The sequence below is a fragment of the Melopsittacus undulatus genome, chromosome 8, assembly GCF_012275295.1.
Source record: "Melopsittacus undulatus isolate bMelUnd1 chromosome 8, bMelUnd1.mat.Z, whole genome shotgun sequence".
In the NCBI taxonomy this organism is placed as follows: Eukaryota; Metazoa; Chordata; class Aves; order Psittaciformes; family Psittaculidae; genus Melopsittacus; species Melopsittacus undulatus.
The window spans coordinates 8916337-8937667 of NC_047534.1; the positions used below are offsets into that span (position 1 = coordinate 8916337).

Sequence of the window (21331 nt, forward strand, 5' to 3'; positions counted from 1 at the left end):
CTGCCTGCAGGTGCTGTTTTAACAGTGCCTTTCAACCTCTTTATACACACATGAGCATCACTGCAATTGCCACCACTCTCAACCTCTGACACTTGCCAGGCTGCGAACATCCTAAAGCACAGGCTTCAGAAAGCTTACAGGGAGCACAAACAAGCATGGCAGGTAAAATGGAAAAGAATCTCTTTACAACACTAGAGATATATTGGTATTGATAATAGAACAAAGTGCACCCTACAAGTAAATGTACCTATTGTTATTTAAATATTAAAACATAAACCCCAAACAATATATATATTTCCACATATTTAATACAAAAATGAATTCTAGCCCTAGGTTTTAAGCTTCATGTATTTGCAAAACAGCTCTTTAAAATCAGCATCCAACAATGCTTAAAGGCAGCTAGTGTTCTACTAAACCCTGCAGCAAGACAGTATCTTCCACATTACAGAAAAACACACATGAGAACATTTTACTCCAGTTTGTTATTTCTCCATGGCCACTTCTGCACCAGTGTTACCGCTTGTTAGGCAGCTACCTCAGTGCTGCATCACATAAACCCCAAACTGTTGGCAGCCCCACTGCTCTGCTTTCTGGCTGCAGGCCTCGGATTTCTTCATATTTTGGTACTGCTAAAAATTTGTAAGTTACAGACACATTTATTCCTTCTGTTTCTGCAGGCTCACTGACCACACACATAGATCCCACCAAAACTACTGTGCCCAGTAAGCACCATCAGCTCCAGCAGCCAGCTGTGTCAGAGCTCTCTTATACCCACAGATTTCTGCAGTTATATGACCTCAGGTTTTAAAGTATTTCATGCACCGGTGTGTTCATTATAAAAAACACAGCTCCGGTGTTTTTATGAAACCAACTGAGGTTTTATTAACTTTTTAAACTTTTAAACCCATAAATTATTTTCACTTTTTATTAACCATGAAAGTTTGCTCACATGTTAATGTCATGAGAGAGTAAGACAGGTGATTTTCAGCATGGCAGTGTATATATGCAGGAAACCTCCTGGCACCCTAATGCTCTAATTGGCTCCAACTACTGCCTATCACTTTTGTTGATGAACCTCACATGAGGTCTCATTTCTAGTTTTCTCAGGACTATAACCCATCAGCCACATCAAAACCTAGAACTGGGTATATTTGTTCTGTTAAAAGAACAACAAAAGAACACAAACAGAAAATTAGCTAATTTTAAACAATTCTGAAGAAAAACGAACTATGAACACATTTTCCTATTCTCTGGCAGAGAAAGAGTGCCTGTTTTATCCCTCCTTTCCACAACAACCACCAGACTAAGCTATTCCACGTCCCACTCAGTGCAGCTTCTTTAGCTGTACACCGAGTTTTCCTGCAGAAATACTGCACGTCGCAATAAGCTGCCTTTATTCTGCAGCCCCTAAGCACCGTGTCTGCTTTTGAAGGGCCAGTGAAAGAAGCAGCTAAACTGTGCCAGTAACCTGTGATGTAACCTCAGGTTCACAGTACGAAACCTTCATCTGGTTCCGCTCCTTCAGCGGCTCCATCCTCCGAGCAGGGGGGATGAGGTGATCAAACCAACCCGCTTAGAGGCAAGACCCACACCGGGGCCGCCCGCTCCCCCGGCCGCCGTCCTCACGGACCCCGAGGGCCCGCTGCCGTGTGGCAGCCCCGTGTCACCGCCCCGGCACCCCGCAGAGCCCAGGGTAACACCACTGCCTTGTAAATCTGAGCTGCTCCGCCCCATCTCTCCGCACGGCTGCCAGCAGCATCACAGGCTGCGACCCCACGGCAGCGCAGCCACTGCACCCAGCGCCCCCTCGGACGTCCCACTTCCCTCAGGCCCTACAGGAAAGGAGCCATGGGAGCGGCGAGCGCTTTCGCTCCCGGAGGGCGAGGCTTCCCCCTGCGGCACACTCGGGCGTTCTCCGAGCCCCCTCCCCACCTCAGCCCCTCGGCTGTGAGGGGCGCTGAGCATGACGGCTGCCCGCACAGCGCGGGGACCCGCAGCGCCCGCTGCCCCCCGCCCTCCGCCTCACCAGGGAAAGGCAGCCATCTTGCCGCCGTTCACATGACGCCGCGGCCGGGCGGTGCCTTCCGCCGGCATTTCCCGCCCAGCCCCTCGCCTCAGGGCTGGCGGCTGCCCCGGTGCGGCCGATGGGAGACAGGCGGTGCTTGTCAAAGACGTTAGTTTATTGTGCAGAATGTTGTAAGTAAAAAGCAAGACTGGTGAAAACGAAATAAAGTACAAAAATAAATACGTTTTCATAACGATGTCACAGTTCCACACAAAATAAAAAGATAAATAGGTATAAATACAAAACACCAAGTACAAAAACAAATTCTGGCACTTGTCAAGAAGAAAGGCCTCGTGAAAGTTAAAAAAACCCTTGTGCTAGAATGGTTTAATACACACACTGGAAGCATGCTTAAAGTAAGAGATGTTTGGATGCGAAACTTGAACAGAAGGCAAGCATTCATTTTTACCAACACTTAAACTAAACCTAATTTTACATCAACATTATCACCTATGCTAATAATAAATACAGCACATAAACCATCCCTTAAAAACAGCCACCTTTAGCACTGATATACCAACAGCACAGCTTGTCACCTGTGGCACAGGTTACTCCCTCACTGTAAATGTTTCCCCTCAAGCTGTTTTCCACTCCCAAGGAAAGGTGGGAACCAAACTGGAGCTTCCATGGGGGAGCAGGAAGCTTGCCTCGGGCATTGCCTCTGGAATTTTGAGGATGACGGCGTTTGTACGGGGGGGGGGGATAGGTCCTCCACTAGTGCAAACTTGTAAATTTACACCATGAGGAATCCCCAGAGCAGGCTCTTAAATGAACACCGTGGTAAAGAGCTGCCAAGCAGTGGTGTTCCTCAAAGTGTTCAAGCAGCATTTCCTCCACTGTCCAGGTGTGCAGTTTGGGTCACTTACTGAATGGTATAAAACGTGTGCTCTGAACAACGTCACCAGCTGCAGAGGACAGACGTGGTCTCAGATGAAAGCCACAACCAGTGCCACAAGCAAGACAATTCGCTCGTTGCTGCCCTGAAGACACTCTCCTCACCCCACTATTAATGTTCCTCTTTCATGCTATTTAACACAAGGAAATTTTTGGTCAGTCTTTTTTCTTATAGCCATATAAATATGTTACAAAGCCTTCAAAGTCAGGCTGTTGCACTGTATCCACACTGCAAAAGTAACAATATACAATCCCTTTCACATTCTGTTAGTCAGTTCTCTACTACTACTGTTGCAGAGCAAAGTAAGCACTGCAAAGTCACACACAGCCAAGCTTTTCGTTATCAATTCCCTATTAATATGCCAAGTTAATTAAAAGGAGTCACAGAATTCTGCTCGAGTTGAAGGATGATATCCCTCAGGAGGAAAGCCAAGGGAAAATACAAGCACGATCTTTTAATGTTAGGATTTTTACAAATATGAGATTGTGTTTGCTGGGGTTTAATAGGGACATTTTTCCTCCTTGGAATCATTATTTTGGTACAAGGGCATGTCAGATCATGGTAGAAGAGAAACTGCTCAGAAAAATCATGACTGTCATCAATGCACAAAAGATATCTGAATTATTGTGAACAATCACTTGTAAGTCTGAAATGGTAAAACAATTAAAATCTTGCCTTCTGAAATTTTGGTAGCACATATACTTCTCCTCATCTTGGCCAAAAGTTGTTTCCATAAGAAAATGCTGTAGACAGCAAGGAAAAGAAATCCTAGGACTCTTTCAGAACATCAGTTTGATCTACCTCACACATAAAAGCACTGTTTCAGTATAGTCTTTGAAAGTACCTCTGTCTGGCGAGCAGTGAATCTGGATCCATGTCTGTCCAACTCAGCAGAAATGCAAAACATGTAGGCCATTAGTATTTAAATTGAGGTAATCTCAGTCATACACAGAAATTGTGATCTTAAGTAATGCAAAAAGTGTGTGTCAGACACAAGAATTAAGAGTGGGAAAAAGTCACAAATTAATGTTGCCCTGTGGTGGTCTTTAAATAAACAAGATTAATAATCTTATATGCATGTAGCAGTATGAATATATAAGCTTTAGCATGCAATTTTCCCACAGGTATTCAAGCTTCACAGCCCTTTATTACTTCAATATGATTGTATTAACGTGTCATCATCTGGAAATGACAAAATATGTTTGGAATTTCTAAATATACATATACGCATAGAAGACGCAGTATTTCAATCAGTGCTGAGAATGCCATCATTAAAGAACAGCCTTTTTATCCCAGTGAATGCTGTCTTCTTAAATTGTCACAACATTTGGCTTCTTTCTTTGGGTTCTTCCTGCATATGCTCCTAAAAATGAAGTAGAAATATTACCATTTTATAACAAATAGTACTGGTTTTTCTAACAGGATTATCCATCAAATATAGCTGAAAAATTATTTTTGAGTTTTATTATACATTCAGTGGCTACTTTTAAAATGGCAGTTTTCATAATGTTACACCTAAAATGCCTTACAAAAATTACCCATGGGTTTGAAAGTAAGGATATTTTGTAATATTTCCTTCCTCAGTAATTATTCCATCTTTTCTGCTACTTTAAAACATCTACAACTATAAATTTTTTATAGCACACCTGTCACATTACCAAGATAGAGATTAAATGACTGATAAGTTTAACTATGCCCCATATTACTTTTAAACAACCTATCAATTAAAAAATATTATATAAGTAAAATATTTAAGATAATTCTTTTCTCCAGCTGCCACATTAATAAATCAAGAGACAGATGTAGATTTCTACAGGTTCCATATACACAAAGTGCAATATGAATAAGGTCATCAGGCAGGGCCCTTACGAAAGTGAAGGTGCTCAAGTATCAAAATAATAACAAATAAATCTCTGCACATGAAACAAATATATACACAGATTTATATGTTTATAAAGCCATATTGTACTATGCATAGCACAAATATCTTCCAGTGATAAGGGTTTAGCGCTGCAGGCTGCTAAGAAGTAGCACAACTCAGCATTCACTAGGTTCAGGCAGCTACCGAGTGCCCAGCAGTGTGACATTCACACAAAGACATTCACACAAAGCAGTGACAATCATACCATGTGGTGCAGAGCAGTGGAAATGGAAGACAGCCATGGAGAGAAAGTTACCAGGCAAATAAACGAATGTAACAAAGTACATGCCAATCCTTTTTAGGCTCTTCAGCTACTCTTTGCCAGAGTTGCAGTGGTTACTCACAGTTGTCCGAGGGCTACATTCAGCACTGTGCAGAGAAGCTTTGGAAATGCCTATAGAGACCTCACCCTGTCAGGATCCCTCACATCTGACCACTGTTTACCACTACACAAAAAGGCATTTGTTCTGACCCAATACTCTCCAGTGCTGTACTCTTCAGATCACCTGTGATCTTGTAGGACAAACAACGAGGCTGACAGGCATGATGCTTTGTTAAGTGATTTTACACTAGCTCTTTCCTCCAAGTTACATAAAAATCTCCCACACATAAGAAGACAGTATCGGGAAGTGGCCTCTCTTCTGTGGTATACAATTGACTAGCTGTTCACACAGAGCAAGCCTGATGCCTTTCTGCAGTGCTGGCCCAATTTAACACACTTCATAGCACACCCCATCTCACACGGGCCATCTCACTCCCAGCTCAGCCCAGACAGGCATGGGGGAAACACCACTTGGCAAAGTGCTTCTGCCACCCAAATAGTCTATACGCCTCATGCCCGCTTTTCCACAACACTTAGTCAGACTGGGCAAAACCAAAGAAGACTAATAGGTCTAGTTGTAGCAGCAGCCTGATCTCAAACACCTTTTTTAACACACCACACGAAATGTCACCCTGGCACAGCTTGCAGGCCCCTTACTGCACATCTCTGTGCTATTTAAAATACACTTCTTTGAAAACTCAACAAATAAAACTTTTTATAGATTTATCAGTTTGTACTTTTCTCTTTAGAACAGAACTTTGAAGGAGTGCAAAACAACAAAAAATAAATTTAGGGTCACTAGCTGATTCCTGAATGAGATGCCTTTTTGCCAGAAAAAGACAACCACCAATTGGAGTGGTATTAAGATACAGAGCACTTTACAGACAGAAGTTAAAACAATCAGAAAAACGAAAGAAGAAAAAAGAAGAGTTGGATGAGTACAGTATTATTTTCTTCTGAAGGTTTGTCTTGTATCTAATTTGAATGTATTTATAATAGCTGTATTCTACTAATCCTCCTGCCCTTTTGCCCCTCTAATAGACACACAATTTAACTGGGAGTCAGGGATGAATGAAGACAAGAAATTAAAAACATTACGGGTTAGGAGTACAGCAGACTGGTATAGTTACAGATATAAATAAATCTCTGTATTGCCTGGATCAAGCCACTGCTAGGAGTCTTTGTTTTCTGACATGCACAACTTCTACTGCAATAAGAGAAGCATATGTATTTGTTTGGCTTTCTACACCCTCTTTTCAAACCTCTATTCAACTTACTGCCAAGTCTTTCTTCACATTTTATCCATGTATAAAGAAAACAATTTCTACTTAAATGCATTCAACTTAAGGTTCTTTTTATTATTGCAAGATTATGCAGATTATTTCTTTCATGCCAACTGTTCCTCACCTAATAATTTCAGAAGCCATTTTTATTAATACAAGTAGTCTAACCTATTTATAAAGGAGCATATGGAAGTATTGGTATTACAACATGGGAACACATGATGTCCAAGCACAAAATGAGGTTACGTTGTGCAACCAGAGCTAGGCAATATAAAGTTGGTTAGACACTTCTGCTCTAAGTTCCAAGGCCACTACTGAAGGCATTGCGCAGGTTTCCAGGTACTCAACAAACATCAGTAAGAAAAGGCAAAGAGAAATTTAGAAATATAACCCAAAGCATTCTTTTCACTGCCAAGTATCAACTGTTACAACTTCGATAATTATGACTAAAATAAACTCAGAGATTAGCACGGCAGCACACTCTGCCAACACACAGAAAGAATGCTTTAACTGGAGGTCTGATGTCAGAGGCAAATGTAAAAAACACTGCATATCATTCTGAGCTGAGCATGAATTATATGAAATTGGGGATGGCATCCAAATCTCAAACTAGTGATGAACCTGACACTGACATCACCCTTACACTACTACTCTTTTACAACCTCTGTAACTGGTACACGTATTGACTGTTCTGTTGTCTTCTTCAGTACTCTCATTTTTTAGTCAATACCAGACAGTTTTGCAAACTTGGAGATGAAAACTTCCCTTAATGACTACCTGTGGTTGTTAAAATTACATTGCTTACTTAATTTTCTTTGTTATATTTCAGAGAGATTATTTACAACCTTTGCTAGTTTTGCTGGAGAGTCACTGAGTGCCAATGAACAACTGCCTTGCTCCACTTTAGTGGTGACAGCACCACTAGGAGAACAGAAAAATAAATGAACAAAACCTGTTTGTAAACTCCATATTTACTTTTTTATTTCCATCTCTTCAAATGGAAATGCTACAGATGTGTTTGCCTAGTTTCTTATGGTACATCCTTCTATAGCCACTTCTCTTGGCTTCACAAAGTACTATGGAAAGACCAAACACTATGGGAAAACATCACATTTAAACAGTACATGCTGCACTAAACCTCACAGATACTCCCTGCCAGCACTGCTCGAGGGCAGTAATAAATAAGAATTTCCTTTATTAAAAACAGTTTGACACTAACACATTCCATAGGATGCTGGATTAAGATTCTAATCCATTATCCATCCAAATAATCCATAAATCTATTTTGACTACTATCAGCTTCTCAAACAGTTAAGAGTGAATGTACCTGGCAAAGTTTTTTATGACTAGGCATCTGGTGAGTGAAAGCAAATGAGCTGTGCTGCACATTCTATATACTATGTTTATAGAATTTGAAAGTGGATGGTTAAGTTACCAGCGTGTTTGTTTAAAGAGACAAGTTAGATTTAAGACACAGCAAAGCAGGTGCACAAGAAAAGGAAACAATATATTGCCCATTTACTTTTTCTAGATACTAATGACATATTTACTATAAGATCCACACACCAATTTTCTACACACCTGAAACAGCCTTGTTAGACATTCTGCTCTCTGAGGCCTTCTTTCTATTTTGCTCAACCCCCTTCACTGAGGTCTTAGGGGTTCTAATTAAATATAAAAGAGTTAATAAGTCACTTGCAGCAAAGTTGAAAGGCTGTATCCAAACATATAAAGACACTATCAAACTGTTTGGCATGAAAACATTCTTACAGTGTTCCACAGAGCCTCCTCCTGAGTACAGTTCCTATTGACGTTATTATGGCCTACATAGATACATTAAATAGGAGAACATGTCCCCATGAACAGATTTTTAAAGCTGTATTCAAGAAACCGATTCAGTTCAGATACTGAATATAAAAATACACGTATTTCATTACGTGGAAGCGAAGCTTCGTGGAATGAATGTTACAAATAGAAATGTTGGAACACAGTGTAAATGCAGACAATACACAAGAGGATGAGAACACTATTTTCTTGCAGTATAAGGTAAAACAAAGCTTCATCACTCTCTCCAAATACTGTGAGAAGTATTTTTACTTTGCACAACAGTTGCACCAGTATATGTAAATATCATTCAGAAATCACTGTGCTCTTATACTTTGCTTTACTTTAATATTCAGGCTGTGAAATGTTGTGCCCTTACCCTTGTCTGCAAAGAAGCCTGTGAACTGGGGCATTCTGTCCTTGGTTGGGTTGAAGTACACTGGTAAAACACAAACCTTTATTAGTGCTTTTTTCCTTCTTAAAGAAAAAAAAAGACCAAACAAAACAAACAAAAAAACATACCACAAAACCAAACCAACCCAAAACTCATAAGGAATACTAAATTCCAACATACATCGTATTTCACATAACATATTTCAGAAAGACCAATGGGTTCTGTAATGCAGATGAAATGACATATTTCAGAAAGACCAATGGGTTCTGTGATGCAGATGAAATGTAGGCAAAAGTGGCTGGAATTAAAGTTCCAGAACAGGATTACTACTCCTACTTTTTTAAACAAAGAAACAAGAAAGCACACAGATAAAACTCCCCAACAGTGCCTTGAGGTCCTAGCCACTGATAAGAACATACAGGAAAAAAAGACTGAATTGCTTAAACTAGTCACTGAAGATTGAAATGTGTTAGTAGACAGCACATCTTCAAAGCTTTTGGGTAAGCATGGGATAAAAACTGGTTTTAAGGGATGCCAAGTATGTGACTTTATATTAGAGAAAGGTGCAGACAGGCCTCATAAGAGAGCAGCTGCTGTCTTCCTGGATAGCAAGTATTGAAAACTGTAATTTCTGTGATCTAAAGAAACCATCACACAATCTAGGAGCAAGAACATCACATCACAACAGAAAAATGTTTCTTTTCTGACAGCTTTCCAAAGATAAGCATATCAATGATTACACTGCAAAGTAAAGGGTATTAAAAAAAGCAGTGTCAAACTGAAGCTTAAGAAATACTAACAGTGTATCTTGGAGAAAAACCTTGAACCTGAACACAGACATTTAAGGCCATAAGTAAATAATTTCTGAAGATAAATTTCAAAATTGATGATATGCATCTTTTCTAACTTCTAATGAGCTAATAAAACCCTTTTCAGCCCATGCTAAACCAGATTTCATTACTGGCTGTCATAATAGTGGCAGGAACTGAGCTGACCAATGACAAACCAGCAACGCAGATCAAGGAATCTCTACAACCATTCTTTAAATGCATTCTAATACAGGTAATCTTCACTCACCGGCTCTCAGGAGTTTTTTGTTTTATGATTATTTTTTTACTCGGCATTCCCATTTCTGAAGCCCTAGAAAAACAAAAGTATAGAAATATATTCAAATCATATAATCATCATTTAGGTCTTGAACAGAAACAGTAAGAGAAAGCCTACAACAGGATCTATAGTAGTACTACAGATAATCACTTTTTACCATCAAGTGTCACACAGCTGTTCAGTCCACTGTGCTGCAGGGCAACACCTGCTACCATCCCCTCAAAAAACTTTGGCAGATACTCCATCAAGTATCTCTATTGCTAGGCACTTTAGAAAGACTGCTAAAATAACTTGGAACAATTCTGCAATTTACAAAATCAACCATAACCTAAGTATTCACCACTGGAAAATAACATAAATGCACAACTTAGAACAAATATTTTTTTCTCCCATGCAAATGAGAAGTCTCTTAAAAGTAAGACTGAACTACTATCACTAAGACAACACACACCCACAGACAGATTTTCATTCATTCTTCCTGGGAGATATGTCAGTTTGCAAAAAAGCTCTTACTCCAAAAACGTCTATTCACTACTTCCAATGCCTCCTACTCATCCTCTTGCCATCCACCACCACCCACCACCACCACAAAAGGAGAACTGCACATACTTCATGTACTTCTTCCTGTCTAGAGACTTCTGTGTAGCTGTTGAAAGTGTCACTCTCTCTCTTGGGCTCTTTATTTTATCCTAAAAAAGCAAAAGAACCAACAAAACCAACAGTGTTTTCAGTATTAATTTCACATTCAGCCTGAATTCAAGGGTTTTTTTCTTTTTTAAAATTCAAGGATGTCCCTCATATTCCCAGTTAAAAAGGTTTGTGTGCCATAACAAATTCTTGTTAGGGACTTTCTAGTATTATTTTCACCATGTTTTTAATTCTAACTTTTTATACACCTACACATGAAAAGTTTCAACATAGTAATTCCTACTGCACTGACCTCTCTTTTTCTTTTTTTTTTTATCTGAAGAAGAAAAAGCATAATTAAACAACTTAGACTTTAAAAATGTCTTACTGGCTGAGGAAGAGCTTTTTTAAAGCAAAATGGTTCAGTACTGAAAGTCTTTTAACAGTTTACATTCTCTTGAATATAACACACCATTTGCCTGAGCATCTTCTCTTTACGAACTTCACGATCATGACGCAGAATATTCATCCTTTCAGATGCCTCCATTGTAAAAAAGATGTCATAGATGTCATACAGAGCAGCTCGCAGCTAGGAAGAACATTTTAATAAAGTAACAAGTCAAGTTTTGATCATCAAACTCTTCCTACTTTCAGTCTAAACAAAACACTTGAAAAGATAATTCTGGTATCTCTCTTAATGTGTCAGCACAAAACTGGAATCTTCTCTTGACAGCCATATCTTAAAGTTTTTACTTTAAACAAAGTCACCCTGAAGGTTTTGGGCATTTACACTACAAAAGCAGAATAGCTAGGAAAGAAAAAAAAAGGGGGAAAAGAAAAAAGCTTAGACTGTGTTACCTGAGCCATGACTCTTTCATGGAGGGATGCATCTTGTGCAGAAACACTTCCTCTTTTTAATGGGGCTTCAGACTGAAAATTTTTTATGAACTCCATTGTATCCTGGGGAAGACAAGAAAACAAGATTAAGCACCAACCATCATCCCTCACAACGAAGAAGTCATCACAAACAGTATGCGTTTGTAATGTCTTTGACTTGGGCCTTATGACACTGAGCAGTACAATACTTAAGCATGTTCAAGTGATAGACATGCCAAAATTCTTCTGAAAGCAGAAAACGCATCATTTCATGTGTCATGAAGACAGGAACAAAATCAAACAGGAGGTGAAGCTGCACAATATAAAAATGCTGATCTTACCTTTACAGTTTGCTTCAGATGTTTCAGTTTTTCTGTCTGCAGGAGTCTACGAGTGAGAAACCCCTTTGCCACAGCAGTGATCTTATCAAACTTCATTTGTATCTCGGGACTGAAAACCTTAAAAGAAAAAAAAGAAGCATTTTCTAAACATTTCATTAAAAAAGTCAAGAATTACGCATTTTCACTCAACTAACATCAAACGTGTGACCAAAATTTTGAGGTGAGAAACAAGCTGATAAAGTTTTGGCTGTGCCAAAGTACCTGCTTACAAGATTTAGAGGTTTTTAAAGCTATAAATAGCTTTTTTTTTCTCCTTACCTGAGTCCACTTAGTTTTGATCCTGTTACTTGGCCTAGATATGGAGGTTTTTATAACTCCAGTGCCTGATGGCCCCCAGAGAAAGAATGATGTTTCACTTGTTGTAGCAAAGGTGCTAGGTGTTGTAGTATGAGCAAAACCTGCATGCAAAGCAGAAAGTACAGTTCAACCTACACTTTTGTCCATAAAGTAACGACTGTGTGTGTATACATACTCAGCTCCGAGGTAGCAGCTTTGTTTACAAGGTCAATTGGAAGAAGCAATCTGAGTATTTCTGATGCATTTCCTAGCAAAATACGCTAAACAGAAGACAAACCAAAACATTTCATAATGTCCTAGAACAGGTGAGAGATGTTTCAACAGCTATAACTGTACTGTCTTGCATTCAAAACCCCTTGGCAGAGCCCTTCTAATCCTCCTACACAAAGGAGAACATCTGTCCAACTGTCATGCAGCTACATAGCATGAGAATGAACCTTCTGTGACATGATGAATATCCACATGCACATCCTTGACCAAATGAGTTTTCTCTTAGCCTGTTGTCCTCAAATATGCCCTATAACAATTACATAACAAATGCAGTACATGGCACAGTACAAGGATGGCTGAAACTGTGCTAAATGCCATCTAGACAAAGATGCAAAACAGAATTTGTTTTACATGTGCTGGAGACAGCTGGAGGCAGCAGCTGTCCACATGATCCTTATCAACAAGTATCCTAGGGCAGGAACACTGCCTTTATCTATACAGTGCGGCACCTCATCCCATCAAGCATTGAAGAACAAAATATATCACAACATTTTCTCTATGTTCTACCCAGTCAGTTTTACCAATGCTGGTAGAGTTTGCATTATGGACTGTCTCCAGCTGAGACTGCACACTTTCCAGCAAGCTGCTTTCACTTTTTTTCCTCCACTCCAACTCCATCCTACTGTTAATGTTCACTTTGGAAATTTCTATTTCTGTTGTAGCAACCTTCTTCCCTTGCAAATTTCTCTCCTGCTCTTCCAGTTCCTACAAAAGAAAGAATTAAGTATGAGACTATTTTTCTACCTCTACAAAGCAATGGAACATACATTTTTACACCAACTGCTGACAAGCTGCAACACAACACACATGCCCTTTGCTTAGAATTTTTCCTCTTTTTACCTTACCTTCTGCAATTTCTCCTGTTCTCTCTCTTGCTCAGCTATCAGAATCGACAGTTGTTGTGCATGCTGCTCTTCAAGTCTCTTCCTCATTTCTTCAAAGGCCAACATTTTAGTTTTTAAAATCTCCTCTGCGAAGATACATTACAAAGAATCAAGTATTAAATAATTTCTATATGATCTTTGCGAGGGACATAGATACAGGAGTATTTTGCATCATCAGTAAAAATGTACAACAGATCTTTGCTATCAGGTTTCCGTGACATATTGCAAAGAACCTTGATATCATGTTTCCATGATGTCCTGCAAAGAACCTCATCAGTTACTGCAGTCCTTCAAAATATTTGCATGTCCACATTAGTGAGGTAAGCATGTGAATGGACCAGCAGTAATTCCATCTGAGCCTATAGTAAAATGAGGTCACAAAAAAAATAGCTCTAAGAATAGCACACCTCCATCTACTTGGGTGAATTATGACACTCCAGCTTGACTTGGTAAAGGCACACATAGATATAACAGTCTTGAATTTGAACAAAATACCCATACAGGGCTTTGCAACCTATTAAAAGGTTATTTTAATATAGATAGGCTATCTTTAGTGATCTTATTTAAACCTCATGGAATAAGACATAATTTTCTTCGCAAAACCAACTTCAGGTTTCTACATTCAAACAAGATATTACCATTTGTGCTGTCAAATGATACCACTGAAAATACAGAATTGACAAAACTGATACACAATGTTTTAGCCAAAGTTTCCTCATCAATTGTTTCATCAAGTATTTGTTACAAATAACTGTTATTAGACTTTTGACTCCAAGTGGCTCCATCCTGTAGCCATTACTCCATCCTGCAGCAGTTAAAAACAACTCACATAGCAAGCTGAATTTGAGAATGTCATTACTTAAAAATGAGAGAAGTAATGAGGTTACTGAAAAAAAGGTAATTTACACTTGACAAAATTTAAGCTTGTTGATACATGCACATACTTAGAAACACCAATGACAAATGACCATTGGTTTTTTTTCCAAAAGATTTATAAACTGAGAACTTTAAGAATAAGCATCAAGTACAAGAAATCTTTTACCTTTTGCCATATTATCAGGGGCTGCAGTCTTGCTAATGTAAACTGATCCCACAGGATACTTCTGTTCCTGCAGCCACTGCTTCTCTTGTTCTTCCATTCCAACGGTTAGAACACAGGGACTGTTTTCTTTTTGGCAGTTGTCAGTGTCCAAGTCAAGTCTACGTTTTACCTTTTCAAAATTATTTTCTAGAAACTGCTCCTGTGCTGAGGAAACACTTGGAGTGTCCATCTGTTGTTGCATATTCTTGCTCTGCATCAGTAGTGGAGATGGGTCTTCTACATCGTACGACTTATTGAGTTCTACTGGAGAATTACATTTAGTATTTTCTAGCAGACTAGATGGGTTGGTTTCATTTGCAGTCAGAAGCTTCTGTGTGACTGTAGACTCACTGCTGGCAAATGGCTGATTCAGTTTTGCAGCAACAACATTAGTGCTGGTCTCTACTCTATAGGGGCCTCTGCTGTCCATCACTAGCTGTCCTTCCATTGTAGTCGACCATGTTCCTTTGCTTTCAAAGTGCCCAAAGGAATGGCGATTTGGCCTGCCAACTCCCAGCCCATCATAAGGGCCTGAAGAATTCCTATTGACACCAGGAACTCTGCCAGGGCAAGCCATAGTGAAGTCCATCATGAACTTTGGCACTGATTCAGACACATTGTTTTTGTCTGCAATATCTTGCATGATTAAATCCATCGCTCTACCCTTGCCTTTAGGACTCAACTCATAAGCATTCACTGGGTTATTTATAACTATGTGTCCCATTGATAAAGGTCTCGGGCGTCTCCGGTGCATTTTAGGGCTCATGCTTGGCTCTGGGCATGGCAATTTGGCATAAGAGCCTGTGAGGCTCCTGACAATACTACTGTCACGATCAAACATAGAAGTCTTTTTAAATTCTTCATCTGAATCTGAATCCACCAGTGGGGGTGTTCCAACTCTCATTGGTATGTCCACTTTAGAAAAACTGGATAAAGTGGACATACTTGTGTTATTTGTATGAGTAGAGGCACCTTGGAGAAGGGTATTTGATTTATTAAGACTAGGCTTATCAAGTGTCACAGCAGAACAACTTCTGCCTGCAAGCTTTGTTCTTTCTTTCACAGAGTCAGTTGTTTTAACACCATCATTTTCTTTATCTGAATGACTTTCACTCATACTCCTCTTTGAATTACTTTTTGAGCTACGCTTGGTTTGCTCTTTCTCTGTGCACTCCCTAGATTTCTTCATCAGGTTCTGAAGACTCATTACATACGGATCTTGGACTTCCTCATCTGACAGTGACGGTCCTAGTCCCTCCTGCTTTTGCAAAGCAAATGAAGCAGGCTTATTATGCACATTGTCAGGAGATGCAACCTTTGGACAAGGCACATCTTTTGAGGCGTGACTCTCACTTTGCTTTGAAATAACATTTTCTCCTGCTGCTTTAACTACTTCTGTCACATTTGGTGTCACCTGCCCAATAGCATCTGATGCCTTAAGATCTGTTGTCTTTTCAAGCACTGTAGAACTATGCCTTTCAGAAGAACATGCTGAAGTGCCATCTGATAGAGCTGTGAAGTCAGCTGAAGCTTTTGAATCTGAATCAGGACAAGTATTCTCAGCTTCCTGTGTGTTCACGTCACTCACACTGGATTGTCTCCTGATCTGTAAAAAAAATTGAAAAATATCACATATTTTCAATTAAATCTCAGATTCCTGCAAGCTTCATCTGATTTTAGAAAAGATTACTACCACCTTAAAACCAATACAATTCAACTGTTACCAATTTCCTAGAAATTACTTAAAATACAAAGCTCTTTGCAATGAAAAACAAATTATTTGAATTAAAATCTAAATTTGAATAATGATCCACTTAGAATTTTTACTGATACCAAGTATCAGTGGGAAAAGGTGCTCTTTTCTTCATAAGGTAATCTGGATATATTAAAATCATTTTATGGCTTGAAAATATCTTGAAAGATTCCTATTAAAACATGAAAACATGTTTACAGTAAGAAATGTAATTGAAAAAAATCATCATGAAATATAGATAAACCTATAGATAACTAAGAACAAATCTACATAATTCCTAACAAAAATAGTGGAACTAAAAACTGTTCATTTCTTCACTAATACAGGGACAAATAAAGAGTTTTCACTTGTACAGTAGTTGGAAAACCACCTTTATTTAAGTATGCTACTTTTAGCCAGCATCTGTTTAAAAGGATTTTCACACAGCAATTATCCTATAGGTTATTCAGTGTGTTGCAACTCAAGTATTAAGGGGACACCTTTGGGAAAAAAGAAAAGGCTAACTTATTTTTGTATTGTGTTCCCGATCTGCTCTTCCAATCCTGAGGCACGCGAGTGTTGCCATGTACAGTTCAGTTAACAATGCAAACCACAAAGTTTTGTTTGCCACCTTAGCAACCCAACAAATTCAGTGTTAACTGTATTTGTTTAAGCCACAGGTTAATTTAAAGACTGTATCACAACTGTTTCAAATGCAAATAGTATCTTGATTAGATGTATTTAATAGCTTTTTCAATTTAAGCCTCTAGTAAATTCATCAGTGAAGCAGCGAAGAAAACAGTTTCAGTAAAATTCAAAGCACACAGAACTGCAAATTAATTGTAATTCTCTAAGGTTGTATATAATATAGATTATTTTCTGATTAAACTGTAAGCTTGCAACTACAGCAAGTTCTAACACCTGGAAGGGGTAAGTTGTTCACTTGCGTTTACTATTTAGTTGTTTCAACACAGATACAAAAGCAACAGTCATTCATCTGGTGTGGTCTGCTTTTGCATATACCAAGAAAAGCAGTGAAAAGCAAGTCCCGTGCATTATAATGAATGTAGAGATTATCACTAAATAATCCATTATCAGGTCACATACCATGAAGTACTAGCACATACTGGTTCTGGAGAGTTAACTGCTATTAATTTCATGGTGAATACTTAAACCCCAGCAATTTCTCAAAATGCCTATAAGGTGATGTTTTCTGTAAAGTTGTAAGGTGGCTTTGGACTAACACTACCTGAACATTATCTAGAATCTCCTGAACACGATTCAATAAAGTTCTTTTCCGAGAGTTCTGTCTCCAGGTCTCTAGGTCCAGTGCTTTCTGTTTATATTGCTGTATTTCCTTTTTCTTTTCAAGGCTAAGCTGCAAAACAGAGTGCAAGAAACATGATTTATGTCATTAAATGCAAATTGCAATACAGAATTACAGAAATAAATTAGAAAGACAAACAAAAGAACAATACAACAGAACAACAACAATTACCTGAGACTTTGCACACATTTTAAATGGCAGCTTCTTTTTAACGATTATATATATATTTTTCCATGGAAGATCCACAAAATTCTTCTTGGCACACATGCAAATGAACATGAATTTAAGAGGCTGTTTATGAGAGCACTGCATGAACATTACATGCTATAGCACCAACTTCAAATGACACAGGACTGACACTACAGGACAGGTCTTTCTCAGTCCTCTATAGAGATGCTAAGTCTGGCCATCCTGTGGAGCTCCTCTGCAACTCAAATTCGCACTCAGAATAGTCAGTTCTGTGAAGGACTAGCTCACATGTGCCCCTCTGAACCAGAGGGGAATTTCACAAGAAAGAAATATATGCAAGCAGTCTGCTGGATCCTTTCAACAGTCAGAATCTGAAAATCTTCTGAGTTACAACTTTAGAATATGTGGTTTGGAAAAAAGTCAGAAGTAGATCTACAAAATACAGCTACAAAAATTAGTTTCACAAAGTTCTGCTACATTTAATAGTATCAAGTCAAATGATACATTTATTTTATGAAACCTTAAAATAACAACTCATTTGTAAATTAACAACATTAAGATACACCATGTATTCTCTGATGTATATCTGTATCCTGATTTTTGGACATGGTTGTTAGAGAGCCTCTCTATTCATATTTCCCATCACTGAAACAAGGAAGTCAGCTGTATTACTGCAAAAACTACCAACAGTCTTCTGCTTGGCTCTGTTTGCATTAACCACAGAATAACTTAACATAATTGATGAGCTTGTGAAATACATTAGAGGAAGCTGCAAACACACGCAAAAAAATTTACTTAAAAGCTTTTTAAGTGTCCCAGTATTTCCTATTTGCACCAGGTTTATTGGGTTGGGGTTTTTTGACACTTCAAAAAACCCTCATGTATTCAACATTTGGAATGTTGATATGATTTTCTATGAAGTCAAGCCCAGCAATAATATTCATCTATTTAATACCACAAACACTTTTATTCCCCTTCTTAAGAGAACAAATTTCAAAAAATTAAAGCAAACATAGTCAACGAAAAAAAAAGTACATTTTACCCCTTTACTTTGTAATATTAAGGTTAAGAATGCCTAGAATAAAGTAAAGAGCAGGCCAGATGACACTTCACACAGAGCTGTACATTCAGTAAAATCATTACATGCAGACATCGAGGCTCGTGCCAATAGCACAAGTTAGCACACTAGAGAAGAAAATAATAAATAAATAAATAAATAACAGCCCTTACCAGAGGAGAAAGCACAGGAACTCCATGGAATTGAATGAGGGAGATATTTTTCTGCTGAATAGCGAAAGAGGTTTCTCTTTTCAGTGTCTCTTCTTGGATTCTGGCAAGATGCTTCTTACAGAATATTTCATAATCCTCCATCTTCATTTTAACTAAGCTACAAAGAATAATATTACACTTCCATGTACTTCCAAGACCATGAAGTGAGAACAGTATCACAACTAGTTCTGTACTGCTCTATTCTGGGAAACAAATTATACATTAGAAAACCCAAGTAAGTTTCTCTTCTTCCTATCACTAACAAAAGCTGAAAAGCTGTTCTTTCTTTCCCGTATAAAAATAGAATCTGAATGAGCAAAAAATGATGATCACAGGTACAGAGAAGCAAGCAAGCATCAAAATGATGGATTTACAAAACTATACATGCCACAATCTTCAAAATTTCCACCCAAGACTAAACCTCTAAGGCCTCCCACAGCTATCAGATCCCATCAACTGCAATGAATAAATAAGTAAAAAAAAAATAAATAGAAATGCTGGTGTCAAACTAAGACCAGCCTTTATATTTAGGGGAATCTGTGTCTCAGCCCCATGAGCCTCCTCCTTCACACATGCCTGTACGAACACATGCCAATGCTTCCACCGAAACCCTAAATTAGCCTTGTTTCCCTACAGAAGCCGACATTCCTCACACTGCCCATGCCGACAGGACTCAGAACCCAGAGCCAGGCACCTCCTGGTAAGGCCTGCCTATGCTTTTGTTCCCTTCGCACACTCCTTCAGCCCATTTCTGCCTGCCCGCCGCCCCACACCCGCCCCGAGCTCACCGAGCCCTCCACAGGCAGGGCAGCGGCCCCTCCTCTCCCCTCGGCCGCCCTGCCCCACATCGGCTCCAGGAGGCCTGTGCCACCGACGAGGCCAGGCCCGGGCCCCGCAGCCCTCCCCGCCCGGCGGCAGTGCGCCCACCATGGCCGCTGTGCCCCGCGCAGCGCCCGCGCTCCCGGCGATTCGCTCGATACCTGCTCGGGGCCCGGAGGCCCGGCCCGGCCCGGCCGCCCCGAGCGACACCGCCTCCCGCCAACCGAGCACTACAGGCCCCAGAGCGCACTGCGGCCTGCTCTGCTGCGCTCCTCCTCCCGGGCGGGCTCGGGCACACGGGGGAGGTGCTGGGCTCTCTGCGGCCCAAAGTTGAGGAAAAAAACCCTCTTTATTTGATCTGGGGAAGGGCGTGAGCGCGATCCACAAACCTGTTCACATCACTGAGCCCGCGGGACAGCTCCCGGACAAAGGCAGCTCTAGCGTTCAGAGGCGTGAGGTGGCACCGAAGGCCACCCGGGACTGATTCCTAGTGATTACCACACAAAAGTTTCCAAGAGGAGATCCCTATCAGCAGGGGTGAAGCCTGCTCTGCTTTATCACACCAAGTATCACACGGCTGTGCCGTTCTCATACAGCCTGGACCACAGACTGTCACTAGCAAGTATTGGTGCCACCAGACACACTGTGATGAGCAAGATAAACATGAGAACTTGCTAATACGCTCTTCGAGGACAGCATCAGGGTGTCATGGCATTCATCCCATCCCCCCCGGGCGGCAGGCAGCTGCTGGTCCCGCAGCCAAGGAGCAGGTAATACTCCTGCCAGCAGGCAGGTCAGGTGGAAAATGAACACTTGTCTGCCAGCAATGGGCCCAGGAACAATGAATTTAACATCTAGTTTCCCATTAACGTTCTGAGGTGTTAAAGGTGCTGTTCTTGTTTTAGAAATACAACTCCATCTGTTACCTCTTCAGCATGTTAAACATCATTGAGGGGGGTTAAATCTTTGTCTTTAATCCCAACAAATGCTGTTGTTTATCAAGAGATCTCTAAATATGTAAGACATTTAATTATACATTCCATTATGTTATGTGTCTGCATGTGTGTGCCAGGTTTTTCTTCAGACACACCCATCAGAAACACAAAGCCATAGGACAGAAAAGAATATCCAAGATGCTCAGAACCAGGTAGAATGATATGTGACAAATATATATATATATATATCCAGTTTAGATTACCTGGTGCCTATTCCACCTCTGATTGGCAAGAGCTCTTCACTGCAGTCAGTTTCTTCCCATCCTTCCCAAAGAAAACACAAAAAAAACCACAAAATCCTCATTTATGTGAATACAAACTGCTATCTCCTCTGCGTTGCCACTCTATTTCTGGCCTAAACAAGCCCAGTTTCCTCAAGTTTCACCGATTTCCCTGTCTTGTTTTTTCCTCTGCATTTTTCCCTTTTGTCACCCACAGTGCCAAGAGCGAGCATCCCCCTCCAGCAGACGCCTCCCTGAGCAGTGGGTCTGTCCCTTCGATGGCTCTCGGGATCTCAGCCCTCCTCACAGCACCGGGGTTTAGTCTCGGGTTTAGCTTGGGAACAGGTATGAGGGACAGTTATCTACACAATATATATAGCTAGCTGTGTAACAGTTGTGTTTAACAGAACATTTTTAACCTGGAGCCATCCGCACCTCACACCACTGCTCTCACCATCACCTGAGGGGGGCTCCCGCCACCGCCTCACCCTCCCCTCAGCGCGGCCGGGGGGCGCGGACAGCTGATTGGCTG

The 21331-nt window shown here is 40.1% G+C and overlaps 2 protein-coding genes across 5 annotated transcripts in view; both read right to left on the minus strand.

Moving 5' to 3' along the window:
- VPS35L (VPS35 endosomal protein sorting factor like) overlaps positions 1-2065 on the minus strand; it is a 55328-nt gene extending 53263 nt beyond the window's left edge. The window contains exon 1 of the mRNA XM_013127564.3: positions 2027-2065. Coding sequence (XP_012983018.2) covers positions 2027-2043 — 17 coding nt within the window. The 5' untranslated portion in view covers positions 2044-2065. The remainder of the gene's footprint in view (positions 1-2026) is intronic.
- A 702-nt stretch (positions 2066-2767) lies between these two features.
- Positions 2768-19834, minus strand: CCP110 (centriolar coiled-coil protein 110). Of its 4 annotated transcripts, none has more exons than XM_031044022.2 (15): positions 19745-19834; positions 18726-18882; positions 17229-17357; positions 14209-15853; positions 13128-13252; positions 12804-12987; positions 11974-12113; positions 11656-11772; positions 11297-11398; positions 10911-11027; positions 10421-10500; positions 9782-9844; positions 8690-8749; positions 8068-8150; positions 2768-4323 (listed from the first exon to the last, which is right to left on the minus strand). In XM_031044022.2, the coding sequence occupies exons 2-15, from the start codon at positions 18870-18872 to the stop codon at positions 4271-4273; spliced, it is 3045 nt and encodes a 1014-aa protein (XP_030899882.2). In that variant the 5' UTR covers positions 18873-18882; positions 19745-19834; the 3' UTR covers positions 2768-4270. The 4 variants fall into 4 exon arrangements, with proteins under 4 accessions (XP_030899882.2, XP_033920972.1, XP_030899883.2 ...); XM_034065081.1 differs by having other exon boundaries at positions 19692-19807; XM_031044023.2 differs by lacking the exon at positions 19745-19834 and adding an exon at positions 19553-19603.
- Between the last annotated feature and the right edge of the window lie 1497 nt (positions 19835-21331).